This window comes from Tubulanus polymorphus, chromosome 2, assembly GCF_964204645.1.
Source record: "Tubulanus polymorphus chromosome 2, tnTubPoly1.2, whole genome shotgun sequence".
Classification (NCBI taxonomy): domain Eukaryota; kingdom Metazoa; phylum Nemertea; class Palaeonemertea; order Tubulaniformes; family Tubulanidae; genus Tubulanus; species Tubulanus polymorphus.
The window spans coordinates 15,234,959-15,260,462 of record NC_134026.1 but is presented as its reverse complement, the minus strand read 5'-3'; the positions used below and the strand labels follow the sequence as shown (position 1 = coordinate 15,260,462).

Sequence of the window (25,504 nt, the reverse complement as noted above, 5' to 3'; positions counted from 1 at the left end):
TTTACAACAAATAATGGCTCTACAAGTACTTTGATTTAATTATTTGTATCATAAATTTGAAATCTTCTTAAATTTGACGTAATCATTGAAGTAACTGTGCATTTACTTAAAAACTTTATATGATTTTCTCCATTAATGATATGTAATTCTTGTTGAGGATTTCAAACTGTTGTACATTTGAAGATCTATATGTGTTAATAAAATTGATAGACTCGAGCCAATTTGTGGGTAGTTTACAATTAAATCCAGTTTATACTGGTTTTTAAAACAATAACCCGAGCCCATTTGTAAGCAGTTTGCAATCAAATCCAGTTTATACTGGTTTTAAAACAATAGCTGGAGCAACTTTGCGAGCAAGTTACACGAAATTCCAGCTCAAACCAGTTCTGACCAGTGGGAAAAAAGGCTATAATATAACTCCAGAATCTATATTAGAACTTCAGTCAGATAATAATCAACGATTGATTGGGGAGCAAGGATAGAATATGAACGCGAGAAACAAACTACCATGTTGTTGCTGTTGTGGTTTGTTGTTGTTGTTGTTGTCAAAGGTGTACTGTTATTACAATTAGCATTATTGGCGATAGGCAAACATTTCCGATTATTTTCTTCTTCCGTTGAGTGGTTAAACTACGCTTTTTTCGGCCTTTTGACAGTACCACTGGCCGTAGGTGCAATGTTTCTAATGAACCTTTTCGACATGTACTTTGACATGCACGAGCAAGAATTTAAGCTCATGCCTTCATTGCAATATGATTTTAAGATATTCGCATGAGCAGTAACATCTGCTCGCATGAGCAAGAATAATGTATGCATGAGCAGTTTGCAACAACGCAAAACACAAAGTGGGTGTATTTTATAGCTCGGAGCTTACCTACCCTGATCCTCACACCAAATTTTGTGGAAATCCATCAAGAATTGTGGGCTGCATCGTGCAAACAAGAAATTCAAGATGGCCACCCCAATGGCAGCCATATTTGATCACCAATTACATTTTTTTACAATAGGGGTGGAAACCTCGCCAGACCCAATCTTCAAGCTAATTTTCGAAAAGATTCATCGCAAATTACAGGCGAATAACTGTGTCCAATTCAATTCCATTCCAGAGATTTTCAATGAATACCTCAGAAAAATTTATTTTTCATTGTTTTTTATGCTGAAATAAACACTACAATAAGAAATGAAGTCTTATTTACATTTAATGGTGATAATTCTCCCTGTAGTATCTTTTGTAGTCTGAAACCGTGTGGTAGATCTCATGGCATGGAATATCACATAATGGGGCATGGGGCACACATGTCTTACATTGTTTCTGTGTTTGTTTACGGTATGCATATTTTTTGCCAGTTCTTATCGTACAAACTGCACAATCAGGTCTTCCATTAGTCTTCTCCATTAAGTGGGCAAGACCATTCAGGCGCAGTGGGGGGTCAGCAACGCGGTGTCCGGGGGTGGATGATGAAGGCTGATGGTTTTCCAGAAGTTCATCACAAAGTTAGAGGCGGAATTCTCTTACAGTTAGTCTCTTATTTGCATTTGGGTCTGAGACCTTATGTAAAACATAAGAATTGGTAACTGCAGTAACAAGTAAATGGAAGAATACCTTCCTCCACCATTTGCACGATCGATGCAATAACATGAAATATGAATTGAACTGGTCAGACTTGTCAACACCTCCCATATACGTGTTTTAGTTGTCGATCGCAGTGGGTTTGATGATCTCCCGATATCCATTTTCCCCATTTCTTGCCCGAATTCTCTTGACAATAGTTGTAGATGCATCAACGCTGGACAGCAAACACACAGGGCGCTTGTCAAACCATCCAACCGCCAATATGTTGGTGGTGTCGTTCCACATGAATAAGGATGATTTCTCGACGAGAACGGCTTTCCGCGTAGATTTTTTGAATATCTTCAATTCATCAGGGTTACCTTCCCGATTACATTTGACAGTTCCACAACAACCAATACCACAAGCTTTCAAATCTGCCAAAAGTTTACAGGATGTAAAGAAATTGTCACAAAATACGGCCTGTCCTGGAGATGCAATATCAGTGAGATCGGTCACAACTTGGTACCCAACATTAGGGGTATTTTCATCGCGCGCCCCTTTATATATAAAAATAAAGTTTAATCTCAATACCGTGTTTTCAATAATAATTTGACAAGCCAGGTCCCTTTGAAAAACAGGAGGGTCCCGTAATTTGCCGCAGACAAAAAAGATGAGCCTGAAACGAAGGCCTGCATCCCCATTGAGGTGTGGAAGTCAGTCAGAAAGCCGATTGAAGCGTCTGGTGTATGAGGGGGTGTCTCTTTTATCCCTAGAAGCTTTTTGGTTTTTTTTGTGAGTCCCAGTAGCACTCACAGTTCAAGTCCAGAAGAGACTTGGGCGAAACCTCTTGTTGAAGAATAGAAGAAAATAAAATCAATGATACTGCTCTCCCCTGCCGTCTGTGGAATAACATCTTAAAACAGGGTTCATAGCCTCCAGGCCCAACTTAATTCAAGTACTTTCAATGACCTATTTCAACAAAATTCAAGTACTATTTTCTGAAAAATACCATATAAACACTTAACAGCATTTAAGGCGAATTTATTGCAATGAAAATTCCTTTATTGCAGAAATTTAAAAGTACAAACGCAAATCATCATAAAGAAACATCCACGCGTAGCAGAGTACTTGATAACTTTGGAATCTTTCAGCTTTATTTTAAGAAAGATTTACTACATGTATCAGAAATTTTTTACTTTAAAACAAGAAATCTGTGGGCCTTTCAACGGAACTACAAGTAGACCTCGCCATCAAAAAGCCATACTATCGAAAGCAAAAAATAACAAAATTATACAAAATTAAATTACAGCTTATCGACCTATTTACAATCGATTAATTTGCTCCTTTTGAGTTTCGATGGCTGAAATTAGCTCTTTAGAGCCGCTTCTCCCATCGAAGATATGTCAATGGTTTTGGCGCATATCTTGCACCTAGCTTCTGTTGAAATTGGTCTGCGTTGAATCCAACTTTTGTATGATTCATGCACCAACCAGGCGTCAGAGAAATGGCACTTTCCCATACTGGCCTATCTAATTTTGAATCCAACAAATTTCGATGACCGGCTTAAACGTCTAAATGATAACAGCTGAACGCTTAATCATGATCAGCTCGGGATACCCTGCCATAAAAAATCACTTTTCGATAGTTAATGCTCCAAAGATCGTCAAAATCAAGAACGGTCTTTATATTAATGTGAGGTCATTATTTACTACCAATAATCTATTTAGAATTATCTTGAAGTATTTTGTTTGTTTATTTCATCACAACGGCATTTGTATGTACGCGGCGCGCGATAGCGGTAGTGCCGCCACGTGTCTACTAATAGATTTGTATACGCATTGTCAGCAGTGAGCCACATGCCTAATACATTTGTACTGTATATATACACATGTCAGCAGTGTATACGAGTCAATTCAATTCAATTCAATTCAATATTTATTTCACGGAAAAGCAGAACAATCAAAAATCATAAGAAAGCTAAACAAATTTAAAAAAGAGGAGAAAATAAAAAAAATTTACAAATGTTATAGCGCGCTTTTCCATGTGGGCCTTGCAAAGCCTTAAAGGCCGCTAACGCAGTCTATAGCACGCTGACAGTACAGAATCACAGCACTCTCACACGTGGTTGGCAGTGCGCGGGCGTATTGAAGTCAATACAACAAACTAATTGACAAAATTTGGACAACATTAAAAATTCAAGGACTTCCAATGATTTTTACTGAAATTTTGAAAATTCAAGCATTTTCAAGGCCTTGAAAATGCATTTTGTGATTCAAGCACTATTAAGCACTTTCCATGATCGCTACGAACCCTGTAAAAAGATTCAAATCCTTCAAAATCTGAATCATCAGATTCAAAATCTAATGAAAACCGATGGTTCTAAACACCGACCAAAAGCCGTTTGTGTTCCATCAAAACCATTTGATATGAATCTGATGATTCAGATTCAGATTCAGATTCAGATACTTCACTGAATTCATATGGAATGTGAACTGTTGTTGAATCGAGACTTGATGCACCAACAGTTGATATTCCAACTGAAAGATCTTCAGTTTGAACACTTATGGACGATGTCATCCCAGCAGAGGTAGAGGGGGTAACTTTATTGCTTACAGATCTTGGCAGTTTCCTGCGCGCCTTTTTTTTCAAGCCATACATTAATATTAGATGTCAGAGGCCTTGTCTAGGGAAGGCCCATTGATAGAAATTTAGGCCTAACTATAAAGTCCGAAATGAATTGACAACATTGACTTTGCAAAGTTAATTTTTCTACTACCCCTCGCCTGGCGAACAAGCACTCATTCATATGTACGTACGTTTGAAATATTTTAACAATCCAGTGGCCGGACCTTAGCTCCGCTTCATCGTGACTGCGTTTTTCGGCCTGTTTTGCTGTTTTTTTGGGTATAATGTTAATCACTAAGCAGCCAGTTATTTCCGCATTCTTTCCATGAGAGAGAGCGACGCTGATTCGTTGTAATATGTCAAAGCCGATATTGGCCAATGAGCGACGCTGTTGTAAAATTCCAAGTACCGGTTGTACTAAGAACCGCCAGGAACCGATGTCATTTTACTGGATGTACTAAGAATCGCAAGAAACCGATCGCGGTCCCAAAAACGAAAGCGCGTTGGGGAAAAAAACAGACGGGTCCTTTACCAACGACAGACGGGTCTAGGACCCGGGACCCGGCTCTTATTGAAAACACTGCAATAGATAACTTCTTCCATTCCTTGCAGAAACTGTCACTTTATATAGCTTCAAATAATATTGATGGAGGCCTTTGAACTTAGAATGCACATTTCAAGAAATAAAATTATTTTTTTCTAATATTTTCTCATAATTGGATCAATAAAGTACAAATTGAATTGAATTTATTCATCGTTTCATTAAAAAAAGTTTTCAACTTTGATGTCGTATGTCTTAAGTTGTAAATCATTAGTTTATGCTGTCTGCTTGATTTGAGAATAATGGATTGGATACATAGTCATTTTAGATGGTGTTGATGCGTGGTAAGTGAAAAAATTTATTGAATTGAGTATGCTACCAGTATGGAAGTGAGATAGGAACATCATTTCAGCAGTCAATGTAACGGAATTCGGAATGCCGAATTCAGCTGTATATTTTTGAAACTGAGTGCCGAATTCGGGTAAAAGTAGTAAAACAAGTATATTATCGGCTGCTAATCAATCTTTGAAGCATAAAGTCGATAATTAAAGCTATTTTTTATCACTTAAGATTGTACTATGTACCTTCAATTTATATTAACGATCGTGGATGAAGCCAAAAATAATACGAAACTAGGTCAAATCCGAGCAAAAACAGCGACACATAAAAGGCGCAATTAACATAAGCTCCTCCCACAACCAATGAAATTTTTTCAACATTCGGGTGTCAAGAATATGGCCTTTGACCTCAACCATTGATATACGATTTGCCATATTAGGTATCGCGTCAATTGACTTGTTTATATCTGTGCCGAATTCGGGTACGTTGCCAAAATAAGGTCACCCTCCCCTAACTCAGGAAAGCGCGACAAATTTCAAGCCCGATTGGACTTATTTATTAATTGATTTCAGGGTGATATGAGTCATATTTAAGTCATATTAGGGTTCATCCTATTTCCACAAACCCAAATACAAAGGTAAAAGAAAATCAGTCGAAATGTTTTGACTGTAGGGTCAGAACAAGTTCTGCCTGCAAAGTGGATTTCTCAAAACCAATGAGCCACCTCCACAATCACCATCTACAATTCAACTTACTACCATTTCTTCCAACGACAAAATTCACATGAGGTCCAAAGGTAAACTCAAGGTAATCGTGGCACATGAAATTCTTCAACCGTACTTGTTCAATGATACCACTTTCTGCTTCAGACTAAAATATACAATCAATATTAGTGAATTAAAGTACAGCATCACTGCATATTAGTTAGCATATTTTACAAGTTCCTTTCGATTTTTTATAAGTCTTACTAAAATATTCATCAAACTCGTTCGGTGCCATTCATGCATTATTGCAATATAGTATTTAGTCCTTGCTGAGCCACTTACGCATTCATCCAAGACCAAATATCACTGATAGATGGTGACGCATAATGACATAATGTGAAGTTGTTCAAATCAAAATATGCGAATGAAATAAGAAAATTGCCATTGTTTGATACTAATTAACTTTTGGCCCATAACCAGTGTTCTCATTGAGCCTCAATGAGAGGGGTTTTAGCACGCCGGCCCGCCGTGCTATAGTATTTTACCGCCATGCAAATAAAAGATACGCCATGCTTGAAATAAAGGACCATGGGTCCAGTAGGATCTACTGAGGACGTTTTATTTTTGAGCACAAAAATTGATTTGTTCTTGGATTTGCATTGACGTATAAACTGCTGATTAAGATGAAATCATCATGGTGCACTGTGTAGTAAGCATGTTCAACTTAGTTGATATACATGGTAATGGGTTTTCCCTATGAGTCACAAGTATGTGGTAGAACAGTTCTCTATAATGATGTCACCGGGAAAGCCCTTCTAGAGGGATTTCCGAGTGATGCTCTTCTGAAGGGCTTTCCCTGTGATGTCATAAAACTAGGTCAAGCATCGATTAGTAGAATGGGAAAAAATTTATTGAAATTTTGCACTTTTTCTCCTATTACTTCTAAACGACTTAGAGCTGATGGACGAAACCGGCCATATCAATTTCACCATCTATTTTCCACCTATTGACAAAAAATCAGCTGTGTATATCCAGTGGTTACTATTTGTGCCACCAAGAGCTAACAGAAAATTACTCTCAGGACCATTCTATAAGGATCAACACAGTTGATCCTAACAAGAGGACAATAAGGTCATAGGGAGTTTTTAAAATTGACTAAATATTAGTAAGTGGATGCATGAGATGTTAGTTTTATCAGTGAAAACAAATTCACATTTCCAGGGTTTCCAGGGCTGTTTTTTTCTTACCATTGGCGTTAAACGGACATTTTCCCCCAGCCAAAAATGGTCCATTTTAGAAAATCCGGAAAAATCCTTTGGGGAATTGTGAAAATACATTATTTGTTCTGGAAAGACATTATAATGTTCTTACTTTAGTTTATTCCAATGTAACGATTGGTTTGAATAATACAAAAGCCCCAAGGGGCACCATGGCCAGCCTGTCAGCTTTTCATAAGATAGCAAATGATGCATTCTGTGGGCTAAATTGAGCTATTTTTCCCGGACTTTGCACGATTGTCAATGATATTTTCTGTAGTGCAAATAAAGATATTGCTCCCAAAAACCAAATCAACTAAAGATTTCACAGAAATCGATATTGAAATTCAATTTTAGATCTTAAAATAAAACCCGAAAGTAAAACGGTGAACGCTTGCTGATCTCTGCGGCTAAGCCAATCATAGAGGAATCTTTGCTTTCTGATTGGCGTTTTAAAACAGATATTTTGCGATCAGGCTTTCGCGAAATAGCTCATATAAATTTAAACGAGGCTCTCTTTTAAAATTCAGCTCCATAGGCATTGGAGAATGGCAAGGCCGACGGAAGCAATTTTTTAGTGGTACGGCCATTCCTGTATCAAGGTCAGGGGTTTTCCCCCGAAAAATTTGTGGTTTTTTGTGGTTCTAATATGCGTTTTCCCAGCAATTCAGCTCATTTACAATACGTTAAAAATAACTTTTTAAACGTATTTTTCTACTTCAAAATATTACTTACCAAGCATCCTACGGTGGTAAATGTATTATATGAAAATCTGATAAATCCATGATCTGATTCTAAACAATACTTTGTTTGAGGAATGACCAGGGGGCATTGAAGTGGTTTCAAATGCTCAACCATCTAACAATTTCAATATGTTCCATCTAACAATTTCAATGCCCCCTGGTGACCATATGCAAAACCTTGAGGTATAAAACATCCCTTTCCAAAGAATACCCATCAGCAATTGCAATGAGAAATGGCAAACCAGTAGGAAGCTACAGTACTCAAAGGTCATAGGACGGTCATCTTGAGTCCGATCGACCCAATTTTTGTTATGCTGATGGGCCCTTGGGGGATTCAAATATATACGATAGACTAAGGTAATTGATCAAAGCATCTTCAAAATTTCCCTCAAAAAGTTTAAAAAAAACGTGGAAAAATGCTGAATTTGGCGAATAACAATAGCTGCCAGTGGACCATCTTGATTCTGACAGGGCCAGTTTTTGGGCTGAAGATGTGTCTAGGAAAGATACATGTGTAACCCAAATATCAAGACATTAACTTGAAGCGTCTTCAAACCTTCCAGAAATAACTGGATTCCGTCTATGGACGAAAGGACAGACTGATGACGGACGAAAAGTGAGCGCAACAGCCTGCTGGGACTCAAGTCCCAAGTGGGCTAAAAAAGAAAAACAAAAAAAAAATATAGCTGCAAAGCAGCGATAACTGGTTTTCTGAGCAGGCGTGCTATTCATAGTTTGAAAAGTGGATAATAGAAATATATCAATAAGGGATACGCATTTGACATGTCAAGTCACACCAATGCGGTTTAACATAACATAATTTATAGTTATAGTCAAATTGGGGGTTACTCGGGTTGTTTATTGTCTGCGGAGTCGAGTAGATTGGTTACCCGTCTGTAACATTGGTCACGGAAACGACTTGTCAGCTTGATGAGTTGTATGTATTATGATTGTGCGCCACCTGCATCTACCGAAATAATGTTCAATTATTTGAAGGGAGGATTGAAATCAATTATCAACGTACATCTGAATATGTAATAGTCCTTAGTAACTTTCTGTTGCAGAGGGCATAGAAAAGATTTTGAAATTATTTAATTAAAATATAAATTTTATTTACGAAAAATAAACTATTATGGTCAGTACAAATTGAAAATTCATAGTGTATTTTTAAGAACAAGCTTACATAGCTTACAGAATACATCACGTACATTTGAATTTTATAGGTGATGGGTAAAAATCAACGTGTGACAGAAAAAAATGTAGTTAATTATTTAACAATATCGAAATATGTGCTCTCTTTTTAAACTAATGGAGTGATACGCAATTAATCACATGGCCTGTATTAAAAGATAGAACATACAAGTTGGATATTTATAAGTCGAAACATGTGAACAGAAACTAAAACTTTGATGTCAGTGACTAGTATCGAATTACACAACGACAATTGGCTTTAAACTCAACAAACATTATTAAAGAATGTTTCAATCAAAATGCTTTATATAACGACATGAATAAACTTGTTTTACAAAACAAGAAAGTACATTTTGAACTTTTGAATGGTCGAATTCCATTTATTCACAGTAACCTGTGATGTGGGGATCCTCGGAGCCATCATTCTTGATGACGTCACTAACAAGTGGTCACGGCCGTCGCGTGCACTCATTTCTTTGAAAATCTAGCTTCCTCGCGGAGCGGGACCTGGTGACGCTGCGCCCCACCCCCTTCGCGCTGAGAAATATCTTATTCCCAGTCAGCAAAGACAGGTTCTAAAGATCATAGAGTGCATCGCTGGAGGGTTTCCGATCCAATTTGAATTGGTGCGGTGGCGCTCTCAATGCGGAAGTTTTTGTGAATTTTTCAGTCGGCGACGGACGTTTATCGTTGTAAGTGATGTAATATGTAAAAAAATGCAGGGAAACCTATCTCAATTTGTTTTTAGCGATGCAGCGGAACTAATAAGGAACATTTTGATATATAACATGACTATAGTACACTAATCACTACACTATCCCTGATGGAATAATAAGCTCCACTCGACAAACTCGTTCCCGTGCATTTTTATCTCTCTGTTTCACACACACAGCCCCTCTACCATCAATGCCTAACCCCTGTTCGACCAACTGTGGGCGTTTTCCTTTGAAACATAAGCCTAATTGTAAAAGATAAGCATTAATCTATGTTAATGCTGCATCTTTATCATGAAACCTAAGAAAGATTATTCTATTATTTAGGCCTATTCAAATTTTCTGTCCACTACCACGTGGAAATAAGACCCAGTCAAAATTGCGCATCACGCTTTGACGAAGAAATTGGTTCTAGGCTATAAATTTTACGACTCAAACGAATCTTTTCCTCAACAAAGCCGCTTTTAGTTTTCCTCAACAAAGCCGCTTTTAGTTTGATGCAAAATGATATTTGCTTTTAAAATGTGTAACTAGGCCTAATCAAAAGGATATTTCAAAAGCAAACTTTGCCGGGCCAAGAGCCAAATTGAATTCAATTTTTTCCGAACCATTATGCCTTTTTCATCATAACATTATTTATCCTATTTCAAGATCTTAGGCCTACAAGTAGAGAGAGGGCCTACGTTGGGTTCAAATCAGAATTTTAAGATTTATTTCATTTAATTCCAGGTTTTCACTGTAGATTATCAAAGACATGTGGCGTTGTGGGAGTTCATAGTTGTTTGATAATCCATCATTTGTAAGTGTAAGGCTATTTGAGGGATTCGAAACCGTCATTTTGTAAATTTTGTAGCTTTATTACGTTTAATTCCAGATGTTTATCATGACACGTTTCATTTTGGGGGTTTGTCAGCGAGTTGGTATGCTGTCGGCAGAAGTAGTTTGATAATTCGTTTCATGTAAGTAAACAGCTATTTGAAGGATTCGAAACCGAAATCTGTATTGTGAATTTTTTAGTTGTATTTTGTTTGATTCTAGGTGAATAGGACATGATTCATTTTGGGAGTTTGTCCGCGAGTTTGTATACTGTCAAATGAAGTTTCTTCATCAATTTGTCGTATGTAAGTATCAATCTATAGGTTATATAGGCCCTATTAGGGGTTCGATACAGAAATTTGGTGAATTCCTCAGATTTATTTTAATTTATTCCAGGTTGTTATCAGAAAAATATGTACTTTATTTCATAGGTTAGTCTTTGATTGAAAACTAAAAATGGATGATAGTTCTAAATTTGATGTTGATTCACATGACCAATCTAGTAAGTATGGCTCACTCATCTTTTAGAATAAGAGACCTATTGCATTAATCCTTCAATTCAAGTTGCTATACCTTTTATACAGATATTTACCTTATTAATATAAACATGTATTTGCCATTAGCCATACAATTCAGTAAAACTTTTCCCGTCCAGATTTTGAAACATCATTTGACTCCTAGAAAATTGCTTTAGCTCATTCCAATGTTCGCAGTAAAAGTGAATGTAGCATGTATGATTCCCATCAATCAATTTTGTCTTGTTTCGTATTTTTAGCGAAAATCTCGAAAAAGTCTGACGTCGAGGCAGGTGGTGGCCAGAAAAAGACATATTCTTGGGAAATATTTAAAGACGCATGGCAAACACACTTATTGTTCAATTTTTTCCTATCCTTATTTTGAAATTGAAGTATTGTAATAAACTATTGATTTATTTTTGTTGATCAACGCAACTAGTTTTGTTGTTTTCTTTCTTAATTTACATTTGAATTGGATGGTCATCTTGCGTAGGAGTCAGTTTGTCATCGAAGCAATACAGTCTAACTTGTTGACGTCTCAGATGCAGCGGGGCAGGGCGGTCATTATATTGTGGACTTATCCAAATTACACTTACACAGCCCAACGTGTTTCAGTGTGTAAACTCCGTCATACTCGGCATTATAAGACAGTGAGGTATTGAGTTTTAGCCACCTGAGCCCTCGGCTTGATTCGACCAAAAAGACCTTAACCCTTTCAGTGCTGACTAATTAATACCCTATAGTGCTGGAGAAAATTTGAAAAGTCTAAAAAATTCCACCCTAGTGTGTTGAACAATGGGAATACCACTATAGTGCGTCTACACCGCAGTGCGGTGTATCGTTAGTTACTAGTATTTCACTATGTTTGACACTTTCTGCCATTTTTCGATAGAGATAATTACTAATTACTAATTACATCAATACACCGCAGTGCGGTGTACTAGCAAAATCCATCACTGATTTATACACCGCACTGCGGTGTAGAGGCACTGAAAGGGTTAACTGACTTCACAGAATTTGATTATGAGTCAAGGATTTTCTAAATTTCTGAATGCTTTCTCTGGTTTTAAGATCAATTCAAATTCAATCTTCAAAATATTTTATTGAAAGAAATTCTACTGAAGACAGATTTTGAAATGAAGGATATATCCAGGCAAATAATTATAGCAAAATCAACTGATGATCATCAAGGTGAAGTTTTCATTCATCTTCGGCTAATTTGTCTACCCCTGATGATTGAAGCATTTTGGTTACTCGTGCCAATTAGTCAGCCACAGTCGATTTTCATGCCATCTGACCTCTTTCCATCTGTAATTAAGCAATCAAATGTAAGAATTACTCAGGTAAGGAGCGAAATAATACATAGATATCTTAGGAGACTATTTGAAATCATGAGTTTGTTGTGAAAATCTATTACTACAGTCTCGTAGAGCATAGACACCAAGCCACGTGGCATTGGTACTTTAAGGGCTATTCAGTTTACTCCAAAACAAGTCAATGATTAACATTAAAAAAGCTTCATATCAAGGGTATGTTGCAGGACTCGTGACGCCCATGAATTATCATCCCATAATTACAATGAATCCAATTCTGCATGTACGTTAGCACGACTGATTACTAATCCAAATATTGCATTACAAAAAAAAAAATTACGCAAAACGTCAAGTACTTACAGTATCTGAGACAGTTGCGCTTAAGTTAGCCTGTTAAGTTACGTCTTTGGCTGGCAATGTCGAAAAAGCCTAATTTTAAACATACATTTGCGCACTGTGGTTTAATATTCCTGCAAGAATCCGCAAAGGAATTGAAGACCGTAGTGCCCAGTTCATTCCACGAATAATAGCTGGAAAGAAAGTAATCAAAATAAATTGTCATGCACATTCAGTGTAAACCAGGCCATAACTAGCTGCTATTAAGGCATTCCACTGACTGGCTCTAGCCATTATATTTAGGGCCTAAATCTATTCTAGGCGCATCCCCCAAAAAAGCTAGGCATTAAGTAAGTAGCCAACAATGATCATTGCTTCACCGAGTAGGCCTACTCATTTGCTAGCATTACTCATATTATTAAAGAAATCATTTAATACATTCCCTGGTTAACGGATTCTCACCTTAAAATACATCATAGAACTAACAGAATATCCGTTATAGTTCTATGAATACATAAACTCCGCTGTCGTTGTCATCGATACGAGTCGTCAACTGAACGCGGAAGTAAAATTCCTACAATTTCTGTCCATATCACGTTGATTTGACCCCGAAATCTTCAGGAAATGTAGCCAACGTAAATTGATTTACGAATAGAATTAATCAATTGACTCATTTTAGAAATCATGGTTTCGTGAAATTCATTAAAGTCCTAAAACTCGCGATAAATTTAAGCCGAAAATGATTTCAACCATCCACCATGTTGTTTCATTAATAAAACAATTGTTGCGCCGGCGCTGTACTGTGATAACGCATGGTTTCACTAGGATTCGAACCCTCAACCTCTCAGTTGGGAGTCAAACACCTTATCCACCATGCCACAGGACAGGATGCTGTTTTTATCGTTAGTGGGAGTACCGTACAGGGCGAGTCGCGATTGCTACTATCATCCGGTGTTATCTTTCAGTAAATAATTCTAAGTTTAAAATAGGACGGAGAGTGCATAGGTATAATCTACGCGGAGCGAATGCGTGTTATATTACTATCAGAATTCTACATTTCAATTAGAAGTAGTTAGTTGTCGAATCTGATAGAAGATGAATTTTATGTGCGAAAAAAAAGTGGAAAATATGTAAATAATAATAATAACAATCGACAGAATTACAAAAGGGTTTTCGACGAAAGTCAGAAAACCCTAAAAATAGTTGCAAGTGGGTTTCTGCCTTTCTGGATAGAATGTCGTTCAGGGATGCGAGCAAAGATTTCACCCGAAACCAGTTCATTACATTCCGTTTTTTGAAAGAATGCCACCTAGGGGTCAACTCACAACATGGATATGTTGACCCACATGTGCTACTACGCACAAAGTACTAATGTGCCAGGTTTTGGGGGAAATAACATCGAGAAGAACGAAGCTACGGTGGGTTTACCATTCCCTAGTGACAGTTTAAGCGCATATTCGGTTATTATTAGTTCAGAAAAAAAGTCGACTAGATAAGAAAACCGAATTTGGCCCAAAGCACAAATTTGGCCTATAGGGTAAACTATGCAGGAGGGAAGGCCTTTTATAGTGTTAGTACTATTAGTAGAGAAGTGACAAGTTAGTCTGACAAGTCAAGCGATCAGATGGGGACTACAATTCACATATGAAATTGACGTCCAATAACTATTATAAAAACATAATCATGAACGGTACCATCACTCCCCATTACTGACTGTCCTGGTCTCTGGCTAGCAATCATTCTTTATCGGTGCAGTGGGTAGATATTTTCAACTGACTTTGTTCTTTTATGACATTACCATCGCCGCTGCGTCACGATGTGATGTACATATACTGACTTTAGACCATCTAATATCGACGGTAACAAGGTATCACCGACGCTGACATTTTCTGACGCTAACTAGTATGACCCGCTTTTTGGACCAGTCCAATTCAATTCAATTAAGAAAACGTGTACCGGTACAATAAATGAATAAACCGCTGTTGATTTTTCGGAGTATTGATATCCACGAACAAAACTATACTATTATAGAATGTTTAAAAGGAACTGCTTTTAATAACAGTATGAATAAACTTACTTCACTAACAAGGAAGTACATTTTTAACATGTGAATGGTCGAACCCCAGTTATTCACAGTAACCTGTGATTTGGATATTCTCGGAGCCTTCCTTCTTTATTTATTTATGAAATGACGTCACAAACTTCCAGATTCGTGCCAGTATGCGCGCCATGATTGATGATTGCTATTTCCACCGGTGTTATCTTTAAATAACTTCAAGTTTAAAATAGGAAGCACAGTACATCCATAGAAACTACGCGCAGAAAGAGACTGTTATATTATTATCAGAGTTTAACATTTCGTTTCAAAGTTGTTAGTAGTCAAATTTAATAGAAGATGATTTTTATGTGACGAAACTCAGTGGAAAATGTTAAAATAATAATCAGCAGGAATCCAATAGGGTTTCTGCCGAGGCAGCAGAAACCCTAATAACTCCTAGTGCGTGCTTGGTGCAGTCTCCAGGCTTGTTCCCCATATCCATATATCTGCAGCATGCCTGTACAATGGATGGTAAGAATATTATACTATGCTTTATTGAATGAACTGTAGCGCCCAATCGAGATCCTAAATAGTAAATTGGATGACAACCAGACCTGCCAACCTCGTGTCTGACCAAATCAGAAATTTTCAGTAAGATCTGAAGTTTTTCAGTAACAAGCATGTAATTTATATAAAATGACGCGGAATTGAAACTAGGGGTCCAGGGACAACATGCCCACTTGGGAAGTGGTTTCAAATGCTCAACAATCTATCAATTTCAATATTCAACGCCCCCTGCTGACAATTTACAAATACCAATGACCTTGAAACTCACCACAATCATAGAACATGTCAGCAGCTAAGATTTTGTAATTGATTATGACAACAAAATACGCCTCGTTATCTATTTAACATGGAAATACTAAGTTATTCAACTATTCAACGCGCCCTGGTGACCATATTCCAGGGATGAATACGGCCCATATTGAAAAAGTCGGAAAATATTCCGAATTAGAGCCGCTTTTCCAATGAGACATATTGGTTTCTCCGACTCCACAATTGTGCTAACTACCGCCAAAAACCGTCTTAAGGAGATTTACACTGATCTAAGGAATGATGATGATGAATGAAGAAAATAAAAAGGAAAGAAAAAATTTATAAGAACGGTAAGGTAATTGATCAAAGTAATTGATCAAAGCGTCTTCAAAATTTCCCTCAAAAAGTTCAAAAATGTGTAAAAAGTGCTAATTTTGGCGAAAAACAATGGCTGCCAGTCGGCCATCTTGATTCTGACAGGGCCAGTTTTTGGGCTGAAGATGTGTCTTGGGTAGATACATGCGTAACCCAAACATCAAGACATTACATTGAAGCGTCTTCAAAACTTCCCAAAATAACTGGATTCCTTCTACGGACGAACGGACGAAAATTGAACGCAATAGCCCGCAGGGACTTAAGTCCCAAGTGGGCTAAAAACCCTAGAATTTGACTTGATTTTGCTCGTGTCTTTACGTTTCAATTGTCAATGTGATGTTGTACCTTTGTAACAGGCCTACCGGCATAAGTCAAGATGTGTAGATTATAATTGTCAACTCCACACACTATAATACTTGCCACTACAACTAGAAAGAAACTTTTTAATAGGACGACGACAGAGAATAGAAATTAAAAGTGGAACTCAGGGTGAAGACGAGTGAGGTTGGTTGCTAAGGCTTACACACCGTAGTGCTTTTCAAACACATTTGCTAGTCAGATCCAAACGAAGTTCCACTGTTACACAAAGAGTTGAACATATAATGCAAGTTTAAGGTATTACAGAGATTTAAGGCAAAACGGAGCAGTTAGCATCCCTGCAAGTTTGAAAACTAGAGGGAAAAAGGTCCTGAGGCTCGAAATATTGTAAGCTCGATCAACAAAATCGTTGTCGGTATGGATTGATATTGCCTTATATACAATTAGAGGGGTTGAGAAACGAAGGTATCATTTTAGCCATCGGTGCATGTTTAATCAAAGTTATACTTACCATGACCACCCGATACAGTCTGCTCTCGGCACAATCGCCAAGAACCCATGACATAGTCCAATGACCATGCAGTCCATGGGGTACAAGCTTCACATCCATTTGTTAACACAGTTATTTGAAGCTGTTCACAGACTGAACCATAGGCCAACTGCTATCTGTACCCTTAGGCCCTGGAGCTTGTCAAATGATCGACCAAGTGGAACAGAATGAATATTTACCAGCAGTCTCATTAGAATTCTTACATGATATCTTAAAGATTGATCATGGGATTCTTTCACTTGAAAAATGTTTGATAGATCAAGGAGAATGATACAAAACAACTACGATGAGGGTGTAGGCCGGTTACTGACGAGAAGTTACCTAATCATAGGTGGTTAAAGCTTTTATAATCGGATGGGATATTTGTGAAAATATCCGAACGTGAAACTAATATGGCTACAGTCGAAATTAAAACTAGTTACTGACGAAATTAAGTTACCAACTTAAAGGTTTTAATGGTGTCATAAAAGGAATTTTTTATAGTAAAAGTTATCGTGAATAATATTTCTTCTGCTAATTCAAGACCTTTTTGATATAACGAGCGTGTGGATTGTAGCCTACGTGCGACCCACTCCGTAACGCGCATTATCTATTACTGATACATACACGGTGATCGCCGCGTATATAAGGCGATATTGCCTACGGGACTGTAACTAATGTTATCGACGCGCGCTCCTATCACTGTGCCGCAAACTAGATACACATAATCGGGCTCTAAAAACGGATTGCTGACGCTAAAGTCCAAAAGAATTAATGACGATAAATCATTTTACTAGTAATAGTAAGATAGTTTTCAGCGTTGCTCGACGTATGAGTATCGATTCAACAGCAGCTAATGTTGAATCGATGTAGCACGTGTACTCGCCGAGTCCATATCACCAATGAGTAAACTTTCAATTAATCCGCTGACACACACACAAAGAAAATACGGAAATTTCAGGCAATAAACGACGATACGGAAATAAACAACTAGGCTATATCATGGAATAGGCCTATGTAAAGTGCTCTTTCAAAAAAGTATGCGTGGCACTATTTTAAGCGCGGACTAATACAGTTTTACTTCTAGACAGGGGTGGCGCTACTTTAGAGTTTCAATTTTTTTATTTCGGCAATATTTAATTAACCAAATAACAAAAATTCACCATATATGAACTCAACCTACTATGTTTCATATCTAAGCGACTGTGAAAGTTCCAGACGCGTACATGGCGTTGAACAGATGTCATCGTTTGACGTGACGGATTTCACGATAACAATAGGACGTGTACAACGTACCGTCGTCCTAAAAACTGAGCGTGAGGTTTCTAACAAACAAGGAAACAAGGAAAGGAAACATAACCAAGTTACATCTTTAAAACAATGGGTTTCCTTCCCATTATTGATTAGGTTCATCAATTATATCGGATGAAATGACGCCTAAATCCATTAAATCGTCACAATCCTGGTCGCCTCGCTGCCACTATTTTTAACCTAAACACATTGATTACTGATAACAGCAGAGAACCGATGCGACTGGTTGGCAGTGGGAGGTAATTGTTAACCAATGTTTTTTTCTAATCTATTTTTCATTTAGAATAAATAAATAACGCAGAATCATGGATTCATATACAAATAAATTAACTTAAGGCAGGTTACTTCCAAACAAGAGGCCCACAGGCCTTATACCTTCATGACACAGTCGAAGAAGATTCAGTATTCAAAGTTTTACAGAAAGATTGACATTGTAACGATGTAACAAGTTTTAAAATAGTTAAGATAGTATAGGCTATGTGGCGATAATGTTCATTTTCTGTAAATATATCCTTACACGAAAAGACAAGCCCATCTTAGCTGCCCCGAAGATCACACTACATGAAAAAATGCATCAAGAATTGGTGTAGGCATCATGCTGAAAAGAAATCCAAGATGGATGGCAATCCTGGTGGCCATACTTGAACTCAATTTTCAATAAGGGGTAGACATTTCACCTACCAAAATTCACACACCTAGTATCATGAAAATGCATCAAGAATTGCCGTTTCGTGCTAGAAATTCAAGATGGCTGACCTGGCAGCCATCTTTGAAAGCCTATGACCTCCAAATACTAAAGGCATGGACAGCTTACCTACCCTGATCCTCACACTAAATTTTGTGATAATCCATCAAGAATTGCAGGCTGCATCGTGCAAACAAGAAATTCAAGATGGCCACCCCTTTGATGTCCCTATTTTCATCGCGCAAGTGGTTAAAATTATTGTATACATCGAACGTCTTCAACAGCTGATACAACCGTACCCGCATCAGTCAATCATCTTAATTGATTCATATACTAAAATGCCCGCTATGAAAAAACTATGCAGTGAATCAATCTGGAATTTTTCAGTAGAATGTCAGACACTAGGTACCTTTCTTTAAGGGTTAATTTGTTGTAGCCGGCAGCGAACGCTCAAGCAAGGTCAGTCACGTAGGCCAACGATAACACGAAACTGACCACCGTTTTGCCGGTTAAGAGCGTCTCTCCACATAAATTAGAGGACTGTAATGGACCATTTGTTGACACTAACCATTTGTTGATACAATCAAGATAATTCAACCCTATAATTCCACTATTCAAGGATCGACGCGTAGCTTTTACATGGCGCCATTCAATACGCTAGTCACGATGTATCTCTACACACATCAAAATCACACTTGAATTACTAGTGTTGATTTCTGAGAAACGATCGAAATCTAGCAATTTGATTGGGAAAATAGCAGCACTATAATTGAAAAAAGTTAACATGGAACTATTTCCGCCGGTGCACTCTTCCACAGGTGCACTCTGCCGCCGTGATTCGCCCATTCAACCATAAAAACTTTTCCACGGTCTTACTATCGGCATTTTCTAATAATTTAGGGAAATGTTTAAAATAAATTGCCCATGGGCAAAGTGTGGTAAGCTAGAGGTTGTTTGGAGTAAGGGCATTGCTTGAAAAATCTTTTTAATTCGTGACTTCAAAGTTCTAGAAGTTTATATTGTCTTCCTCTTCATGACCCCTTTAAGAAAGATAAAATACTATTTTATCTTTCTTAAAGGGGTCATGAAGAGGTTTAGGAAAAGAATTTTAATCTAATTTTTTTTGTATAAAATGATTACCATATGTGTCTATAGTAGTTTCGTGGAAAAAAAAATTAAATATCATTATCCAATCCCGAGAAAAGCCCGTAGCAACGGCCCTAGCAACAGGACGCTCGCGGTTGCGCGTCGATATTGATGACATCATTCTGAGAAGTCCTCGTCACAGGCATACCCGGAAGCGTTCTACTACTACGTTCATTCACCAAAGATTCCGCAAATTAACGCTAATTTTCAACGATTTTGACAATGCCCCGGCGGTGTGTAGCCATTTATTGCTAAAGATACAGCAGCATGTGCTGTATCTTTAAAAGGCATACGAGAGAGTACCGGTATATACAATAGATCAATAGTAGTAGGTTTCCCAAGTGACCGCCAGCTGATAAATGTGCTGTATTGAGTGCGTGCAGGCCCAGGGGAGACGCATGTATGCCAGCAGTCTGTGTAAACACAGTGCTATTGATTGGATGCTTGGCGAATATAGGTTATCAACTAGCAGAACGCGCAGCGTGCGCTATAGGACTCACGTTTAAACTTCTTTCACGAAATATTTGTAAAGAATCGTAACAACGCTAGCGTATTCCGTTAAACGTAATGAAAATAGACTAAAATCGTATTTTTGAACACGCGCTCATAACACCGTAATGTGTACTGTCAATCCGTAACGAATACGAGAAAATCGTAACAGTTGGCAGGTCTGGACAACCACTTATTTCATCTAGTGCATAACTTTGAAGTGGGGACTATCAATTGAAATATTTTCATCTAATAAATTCATAAGGGATCATTCATTTAACACGTACGCATAAAATTTGAAATTTTCAACCCCCCTCCCCCTCTGTACGCGAAATCGGCCATTTTTTCATATACATTAAGCATTACAGTACGCAATTGCACTGACCCCCTCCCCCTCCCCTAATACGTAATAAATGAATGACCCCTAACCCTATGACCATTTATAATTCAAAAGATTTCATTATTGGCCTACTCATTAGTTATAAGATTTACGCGCTTGCAATTTAGTATCTACCACTGCATAAACTGGAAGTCTTGTTGTGCGCCGAGTTTCTAGATTCATTTGCAGTTTCTTGAGAAAACTTACTCTAGGCCAAACGTCAAACAGTCAAATCATCAAATTGAAAACTATAATGAACTTATTTACTGTCGAATCATCGAACTCATTAACTATAGAACTGTAAAACTATGAGTAACTTGTTGAGCGTAATAATATAAACATGTGCATTGCCCAAGGACCTAATTGTCCCAGATATCTCGGTTGAGCCATTGTTTTAATTCAGGCGCGATACCCTTGGCTTAAGTGATAGATTGGAAAGTTATAGATAGGGGCTCCTCTTGCAACTCTTAATTTATTGACAAGTTCATTTAAGTATTATGAACATGTTCTAGTGATTTGGATAACGTCGAGACATCCTTTTCATGTACTCTAGACATAAACAACGAACGATCAACCGCGTGGCAGCAGTCTTATTTTGTCATTGGTAAATGGGCCTCAGATGCGCCCAAAAACTCCTTGAGATTTCAAAATTTTCTTGGGGGAGGTCTCCCAAACCCCCCATAAGGGGGGCAGCTGCTACTTAGCCTCTATTACTTTTTCAAATTTTTCCGCGTTTTTTAAACGTCACTGTTTTCATCCCTGAGGTATGAGGGTAAAAAACAATTGACTACTTATATTGAGCACTTAGGCTATGCTTTGTTTGATGAATTGAAGCGTGCGACCGCAGATTCTAAATATAGATTTCCCGCGCAGCGCTATTGCATGTATATATATATATTATTGATCTGCACAGTGGTTCTAGACAACAGCGGTTTTTCGCAATGATGTTGTACAAAAGATTTCAGAGATTGTAGCACCGGTTTTATGAGACGCTTCTACGGTCTGTTCTTTGTACGCTACGATCTAACATCATGAAAATTAATGCAGTCACTGGCGACCATTGTCGGCCGACAAATCATCGCTTGCGACAAGATCGCTCAGTATCTAGTGTAAATCACCTAGTGTGCAGCTACCAGCGACACATAGCTTCGAATCCAATTAAAAACAGCCATCAGCGCCAATATAGAAATCATGTGCATTGACACAATGGCGACACCCACAGCCGAAAATGAAATGCAGCCATTTTGTGATCATGTGGCACCATTTCACGGGCTGTGATTCATCATCACTTGCCAGGGTTAGATTGCCACCCGTAGGGGATCTCACATCAACACAAACCCTGGCCGCAACCCTTCATAATAATCAGGGATGAAAACAGGAGGTTTTGAAATCCGCGGAAATTTTGAAACATTATGAATTTACCTTTACACTATATAACCTACTGGAAAACATTTAATAATTCACTGACAATATATTATTCCTAATTGAAAAGCGATCGCCGTACGGAACGCAGTGGCGCTAGCAGTCGGTACTGAGGCATCATTATGATAAGGTATGTGAACACAGTGGCACTAGCAGTCGGTACTGAGGCATGATATGTTAAGGCAAGCGAACACAGTGGCGCTAGAAGTCGGTACTCGGGAATTCTTATTTCAACGCCGGTGCGGTCCATTGCTAATAGGATAACGATTCTCATTTCCTCGGCTAAGAAACGGGGGCCTTTGAATTATTAAGTAACGGATTCTGAAATTCACTCCTGGACACAAACCAATAACACAATGATAATCCGATAAGGGTATCTTTTTGAGTTTTTTTATTTCAACACACAAGAAGTGATATTAAACTATTTAATTTGCCATATTATACAGGATTACAATCACACGGGATCCAGATCACGCAGGAATCAGTTTAACCGTAAACTTTCAAACAATTTAGATTAAACTTGTTTAAGAGTCCAGTTTAACCATCTCTCGTTCTGAAACTATTTTCACTTACAACGGAAAATGATAGTTCTAACAAAACAAACACGAATTATAGCCATGAATTACAGGTTAAGGAAAAAGAATATAAGCCGAGCAAAAATTCAATTTCTACTGTACCGCCGACGCTTCTCTGCTAATTTCTGTAAAATCTCATTTCGATCGGCCCTTTTGGCTTTGGCCTGGGCAGCTGAAGCATAAACGATCCTAGCTCTTTTCGCCATCTCGATATTCGTTTCTCTTGCTTTTCGTTTTTGAGATTGTTTCAGTTTTCCATGCTTGGATAGCTTTTAAATGAGATTCCCGCTTTTCTTTTGTTTCTTCGAGTTCTTGCTTATAAACTTGTGCAGCTGAAGCCATTATGTTCAAACCCGTGGGATGGATGGGATCGCGGCGAATGTCATTTCTATTGAAAAAATCCACAGCCGACTTTCCAGCCAACGAATACTTCACTGTCTGTAAGGCACTGCATGTTGATATATTCAACCGGTTGGATGTAGTATCCACAATATTCGACATTTTGCTGAATGAACTTTCAACTAGTGGGCATGTGAAGCAACTTAGGAGCGCAAATACCATTTTTGAAAGATTAGGATATGCTTTAGCCACGTGCGACCACCATTCGTCTATAGGCACCGGTATTGACTCATCAGAAATAGCTTCTGGGAGCGTCTTGTCAGCCGTGTAACGGTGTACCTCAAGTTGATAGCTATCAACCTCATCTGAATTCAGAACATGTGTTGCTATATTTGGCAAATCCTTTAGATATTTCAAGGTCAAGGTATGACCGCGACATGCTGGATCAATTGCAGCTATACGTAACAGTGTCTTACTGTTAAGCGGTAGTTTCTTTGCCAAATATTTAGCACAAGAGATGTAGGCCTTTCTGACTTTGTCGTAAAATTCATTGACAAGTGGATCTTTTGGATTCTCACTGATAAGTTTTGAGGCTTTGTCTCCAACAAACATTTCACTCGGTTTCATCGTACAAAGATCAATATCGACACTAACTAATTTTCGATCATCGGCAGGGATCTTGTCAGGCCGAATAAAGCAACAGAGAAATTCCCGGAATACACTGACTTGTTCATCAATAAGCTTATGTATCAACGGCTCTCGCTTTTGAACTTTCAGAACGTATTTTTTCAGAACAGGCAAAACTGAAATCAGGAAATTCAGGTACATAACTGTCCGTTTTCGGTCGACAAACAATCGATCGGTAATTCGATTTTTTTCTTGCTTTGCCGTCCTCAGTAAGTTTCTTGTTTTTTACAGCTGACTGTATCTCTTTAATGCGATCTCGTGCAGGTTCTGAAATACCCAAGCGTCGATTAACGGGCTAGATATATAACGCGATTACCTGAATTAAAAAACCGAAGTAGAACACTGTGTAGGCTTCTAACTTACGTTCTAAATCAACAGCGGCATCGTGCAAAGACAGCCACCTGGTAACAACATATCTTTCGGACATCGTGAAGTTAAATCCTAACAAAGAACATATTTTACGAAGGTAATCATCGCGCAAGTCAGGTGACCATTTCAAATCATTGTACAGATCTGTAATTAGCTTTTCGATCACTTTATCAAAACAATTGGTAAACTGTTTTGACGAATTGTGTACGTGGTGCGCCGAGTCGCCATCGATGTTTAGAAGGTGAGGGACCTTATCACGCAACCTGGTCTCGAACCCGGATCTGCAGCCACGCATGACATTACATGAATCAACAAGAATGGACATTAAATAATCATAAGATATCTGCCGACGGTCCAACTCACCAATGACCTCGTTAAAAATACTTTCACATTTAGCCGAGATGACCCCAAGTGAAGAGACATGACGAAACACGATTTTTTTCTCGACGGGTGAATAAAAACTGGCGAGAATAGAAAGAACTTTTTTCAGACTTAAACTTGTTGCTTCATCGATGTGGAGAGAAAAGAAGTTCTCATTTAGTTCTTCATTTAACTGATCTGAAAATGTCTTGGCCAAGCCATGTTTCATTTTGTACGATGCTGTAACTCTGGACATTTGTAAGTGCGACAGGGCATTTCTGTCTTTCCGTCGTACAATTAAAGAAATTTAGAGACAAAAAATTACCTACAGATGATCCAACTTCCATTAATAAAGGAAAGGAAAGTTAAAGCTCAACCTTGTAGAGACTTTAGGCTACTACGACGTTTTTGGGTAAAATTTTTGGTTCAAAAACAAAGGAGGCATACCTGGTAGTTTGTAATTACTTCTTCTGTCTTTATCTATATCTTTGTGTTCTTTTGCTTTTACGTGATCAGTAATAGCAACCTTTCCCCGTGCACCATAGTTTATTTCGCTGTTGCACCAGATGCATAATGCTCTTCCAGCAATGCTGATTTTTCTTATACATTCAGCGAGGGGAACATCCTCGATAACGGTCTCTAACCAATTCCATTTCCACGGATTTTTTAATCCTTTATCAACCCCCCCTGATGGGTCTACAGAAGAGCACCTGTCTATGATCTAAACGATCTATGACGAACAAACTGCTAATAGCACCCCAGCATTCAAAACAAAACTATGGCGCGGGAAGCTTAATGCAATAGACAGACAGGTAGACGCGGTGATACGCGCACGCTAATAGTTTTCACGTTAGATTATTGATTCTTTTTACACACACAATCTGATCGTACATCTTAGCGATATAAAAATAGAACGCTTTTACGGTTCGGTTCGGTAGGCCTATGTTATCGCTAACGATGTCTGATTCAGAGAGAATGTCACAGAGTCCACCACCCCCCCCCATTTCTCAACGGATTTGCAC

The 25,504-nt window shown here is 38.1% G+C and overlaps 1 protein-coding gene and 1 long non-coding RNA gene across 5 annotated transcripts in view; one reads left to right on the top strand and one right to left on the bottom strand.

Moving 5' to 3' along the window:
• Nucleotides 1–25,504, bottom strand: part of LOC141900770 (structural maintenance of chromosomes protein 6-like) — a 255,440-nt gene that overhangs the window by 213,833 nt on the left and 16,103 nt on the right. For all 4 annotated transcript variants that reach the window (XM_074787796.1, XM_074787797.1, XM_074787798.1 and 1 more), the window contains exon 3: nt 5,813–5,927. In XM_074787796.1, coding sequence (XP_074643897.1) covers nt 5,813–5,927 — 115 coding nt within the window. The remainder of the gene's footprint in view (nt 1–5,812; nt 5,928–25,504) is intronic.
• On the top strand, nt 10,375–10,763 carry LOC141900781 (uncharacterized). Its single transcript, XR_012618780.1, has 3 exons — nt 10,375–10,463; nt 10,539–10,623; nt 10,703–10,763. It is a non-coding gene; the product is annotated as an uncharacterized LOC141900781 (long non-coding RNA).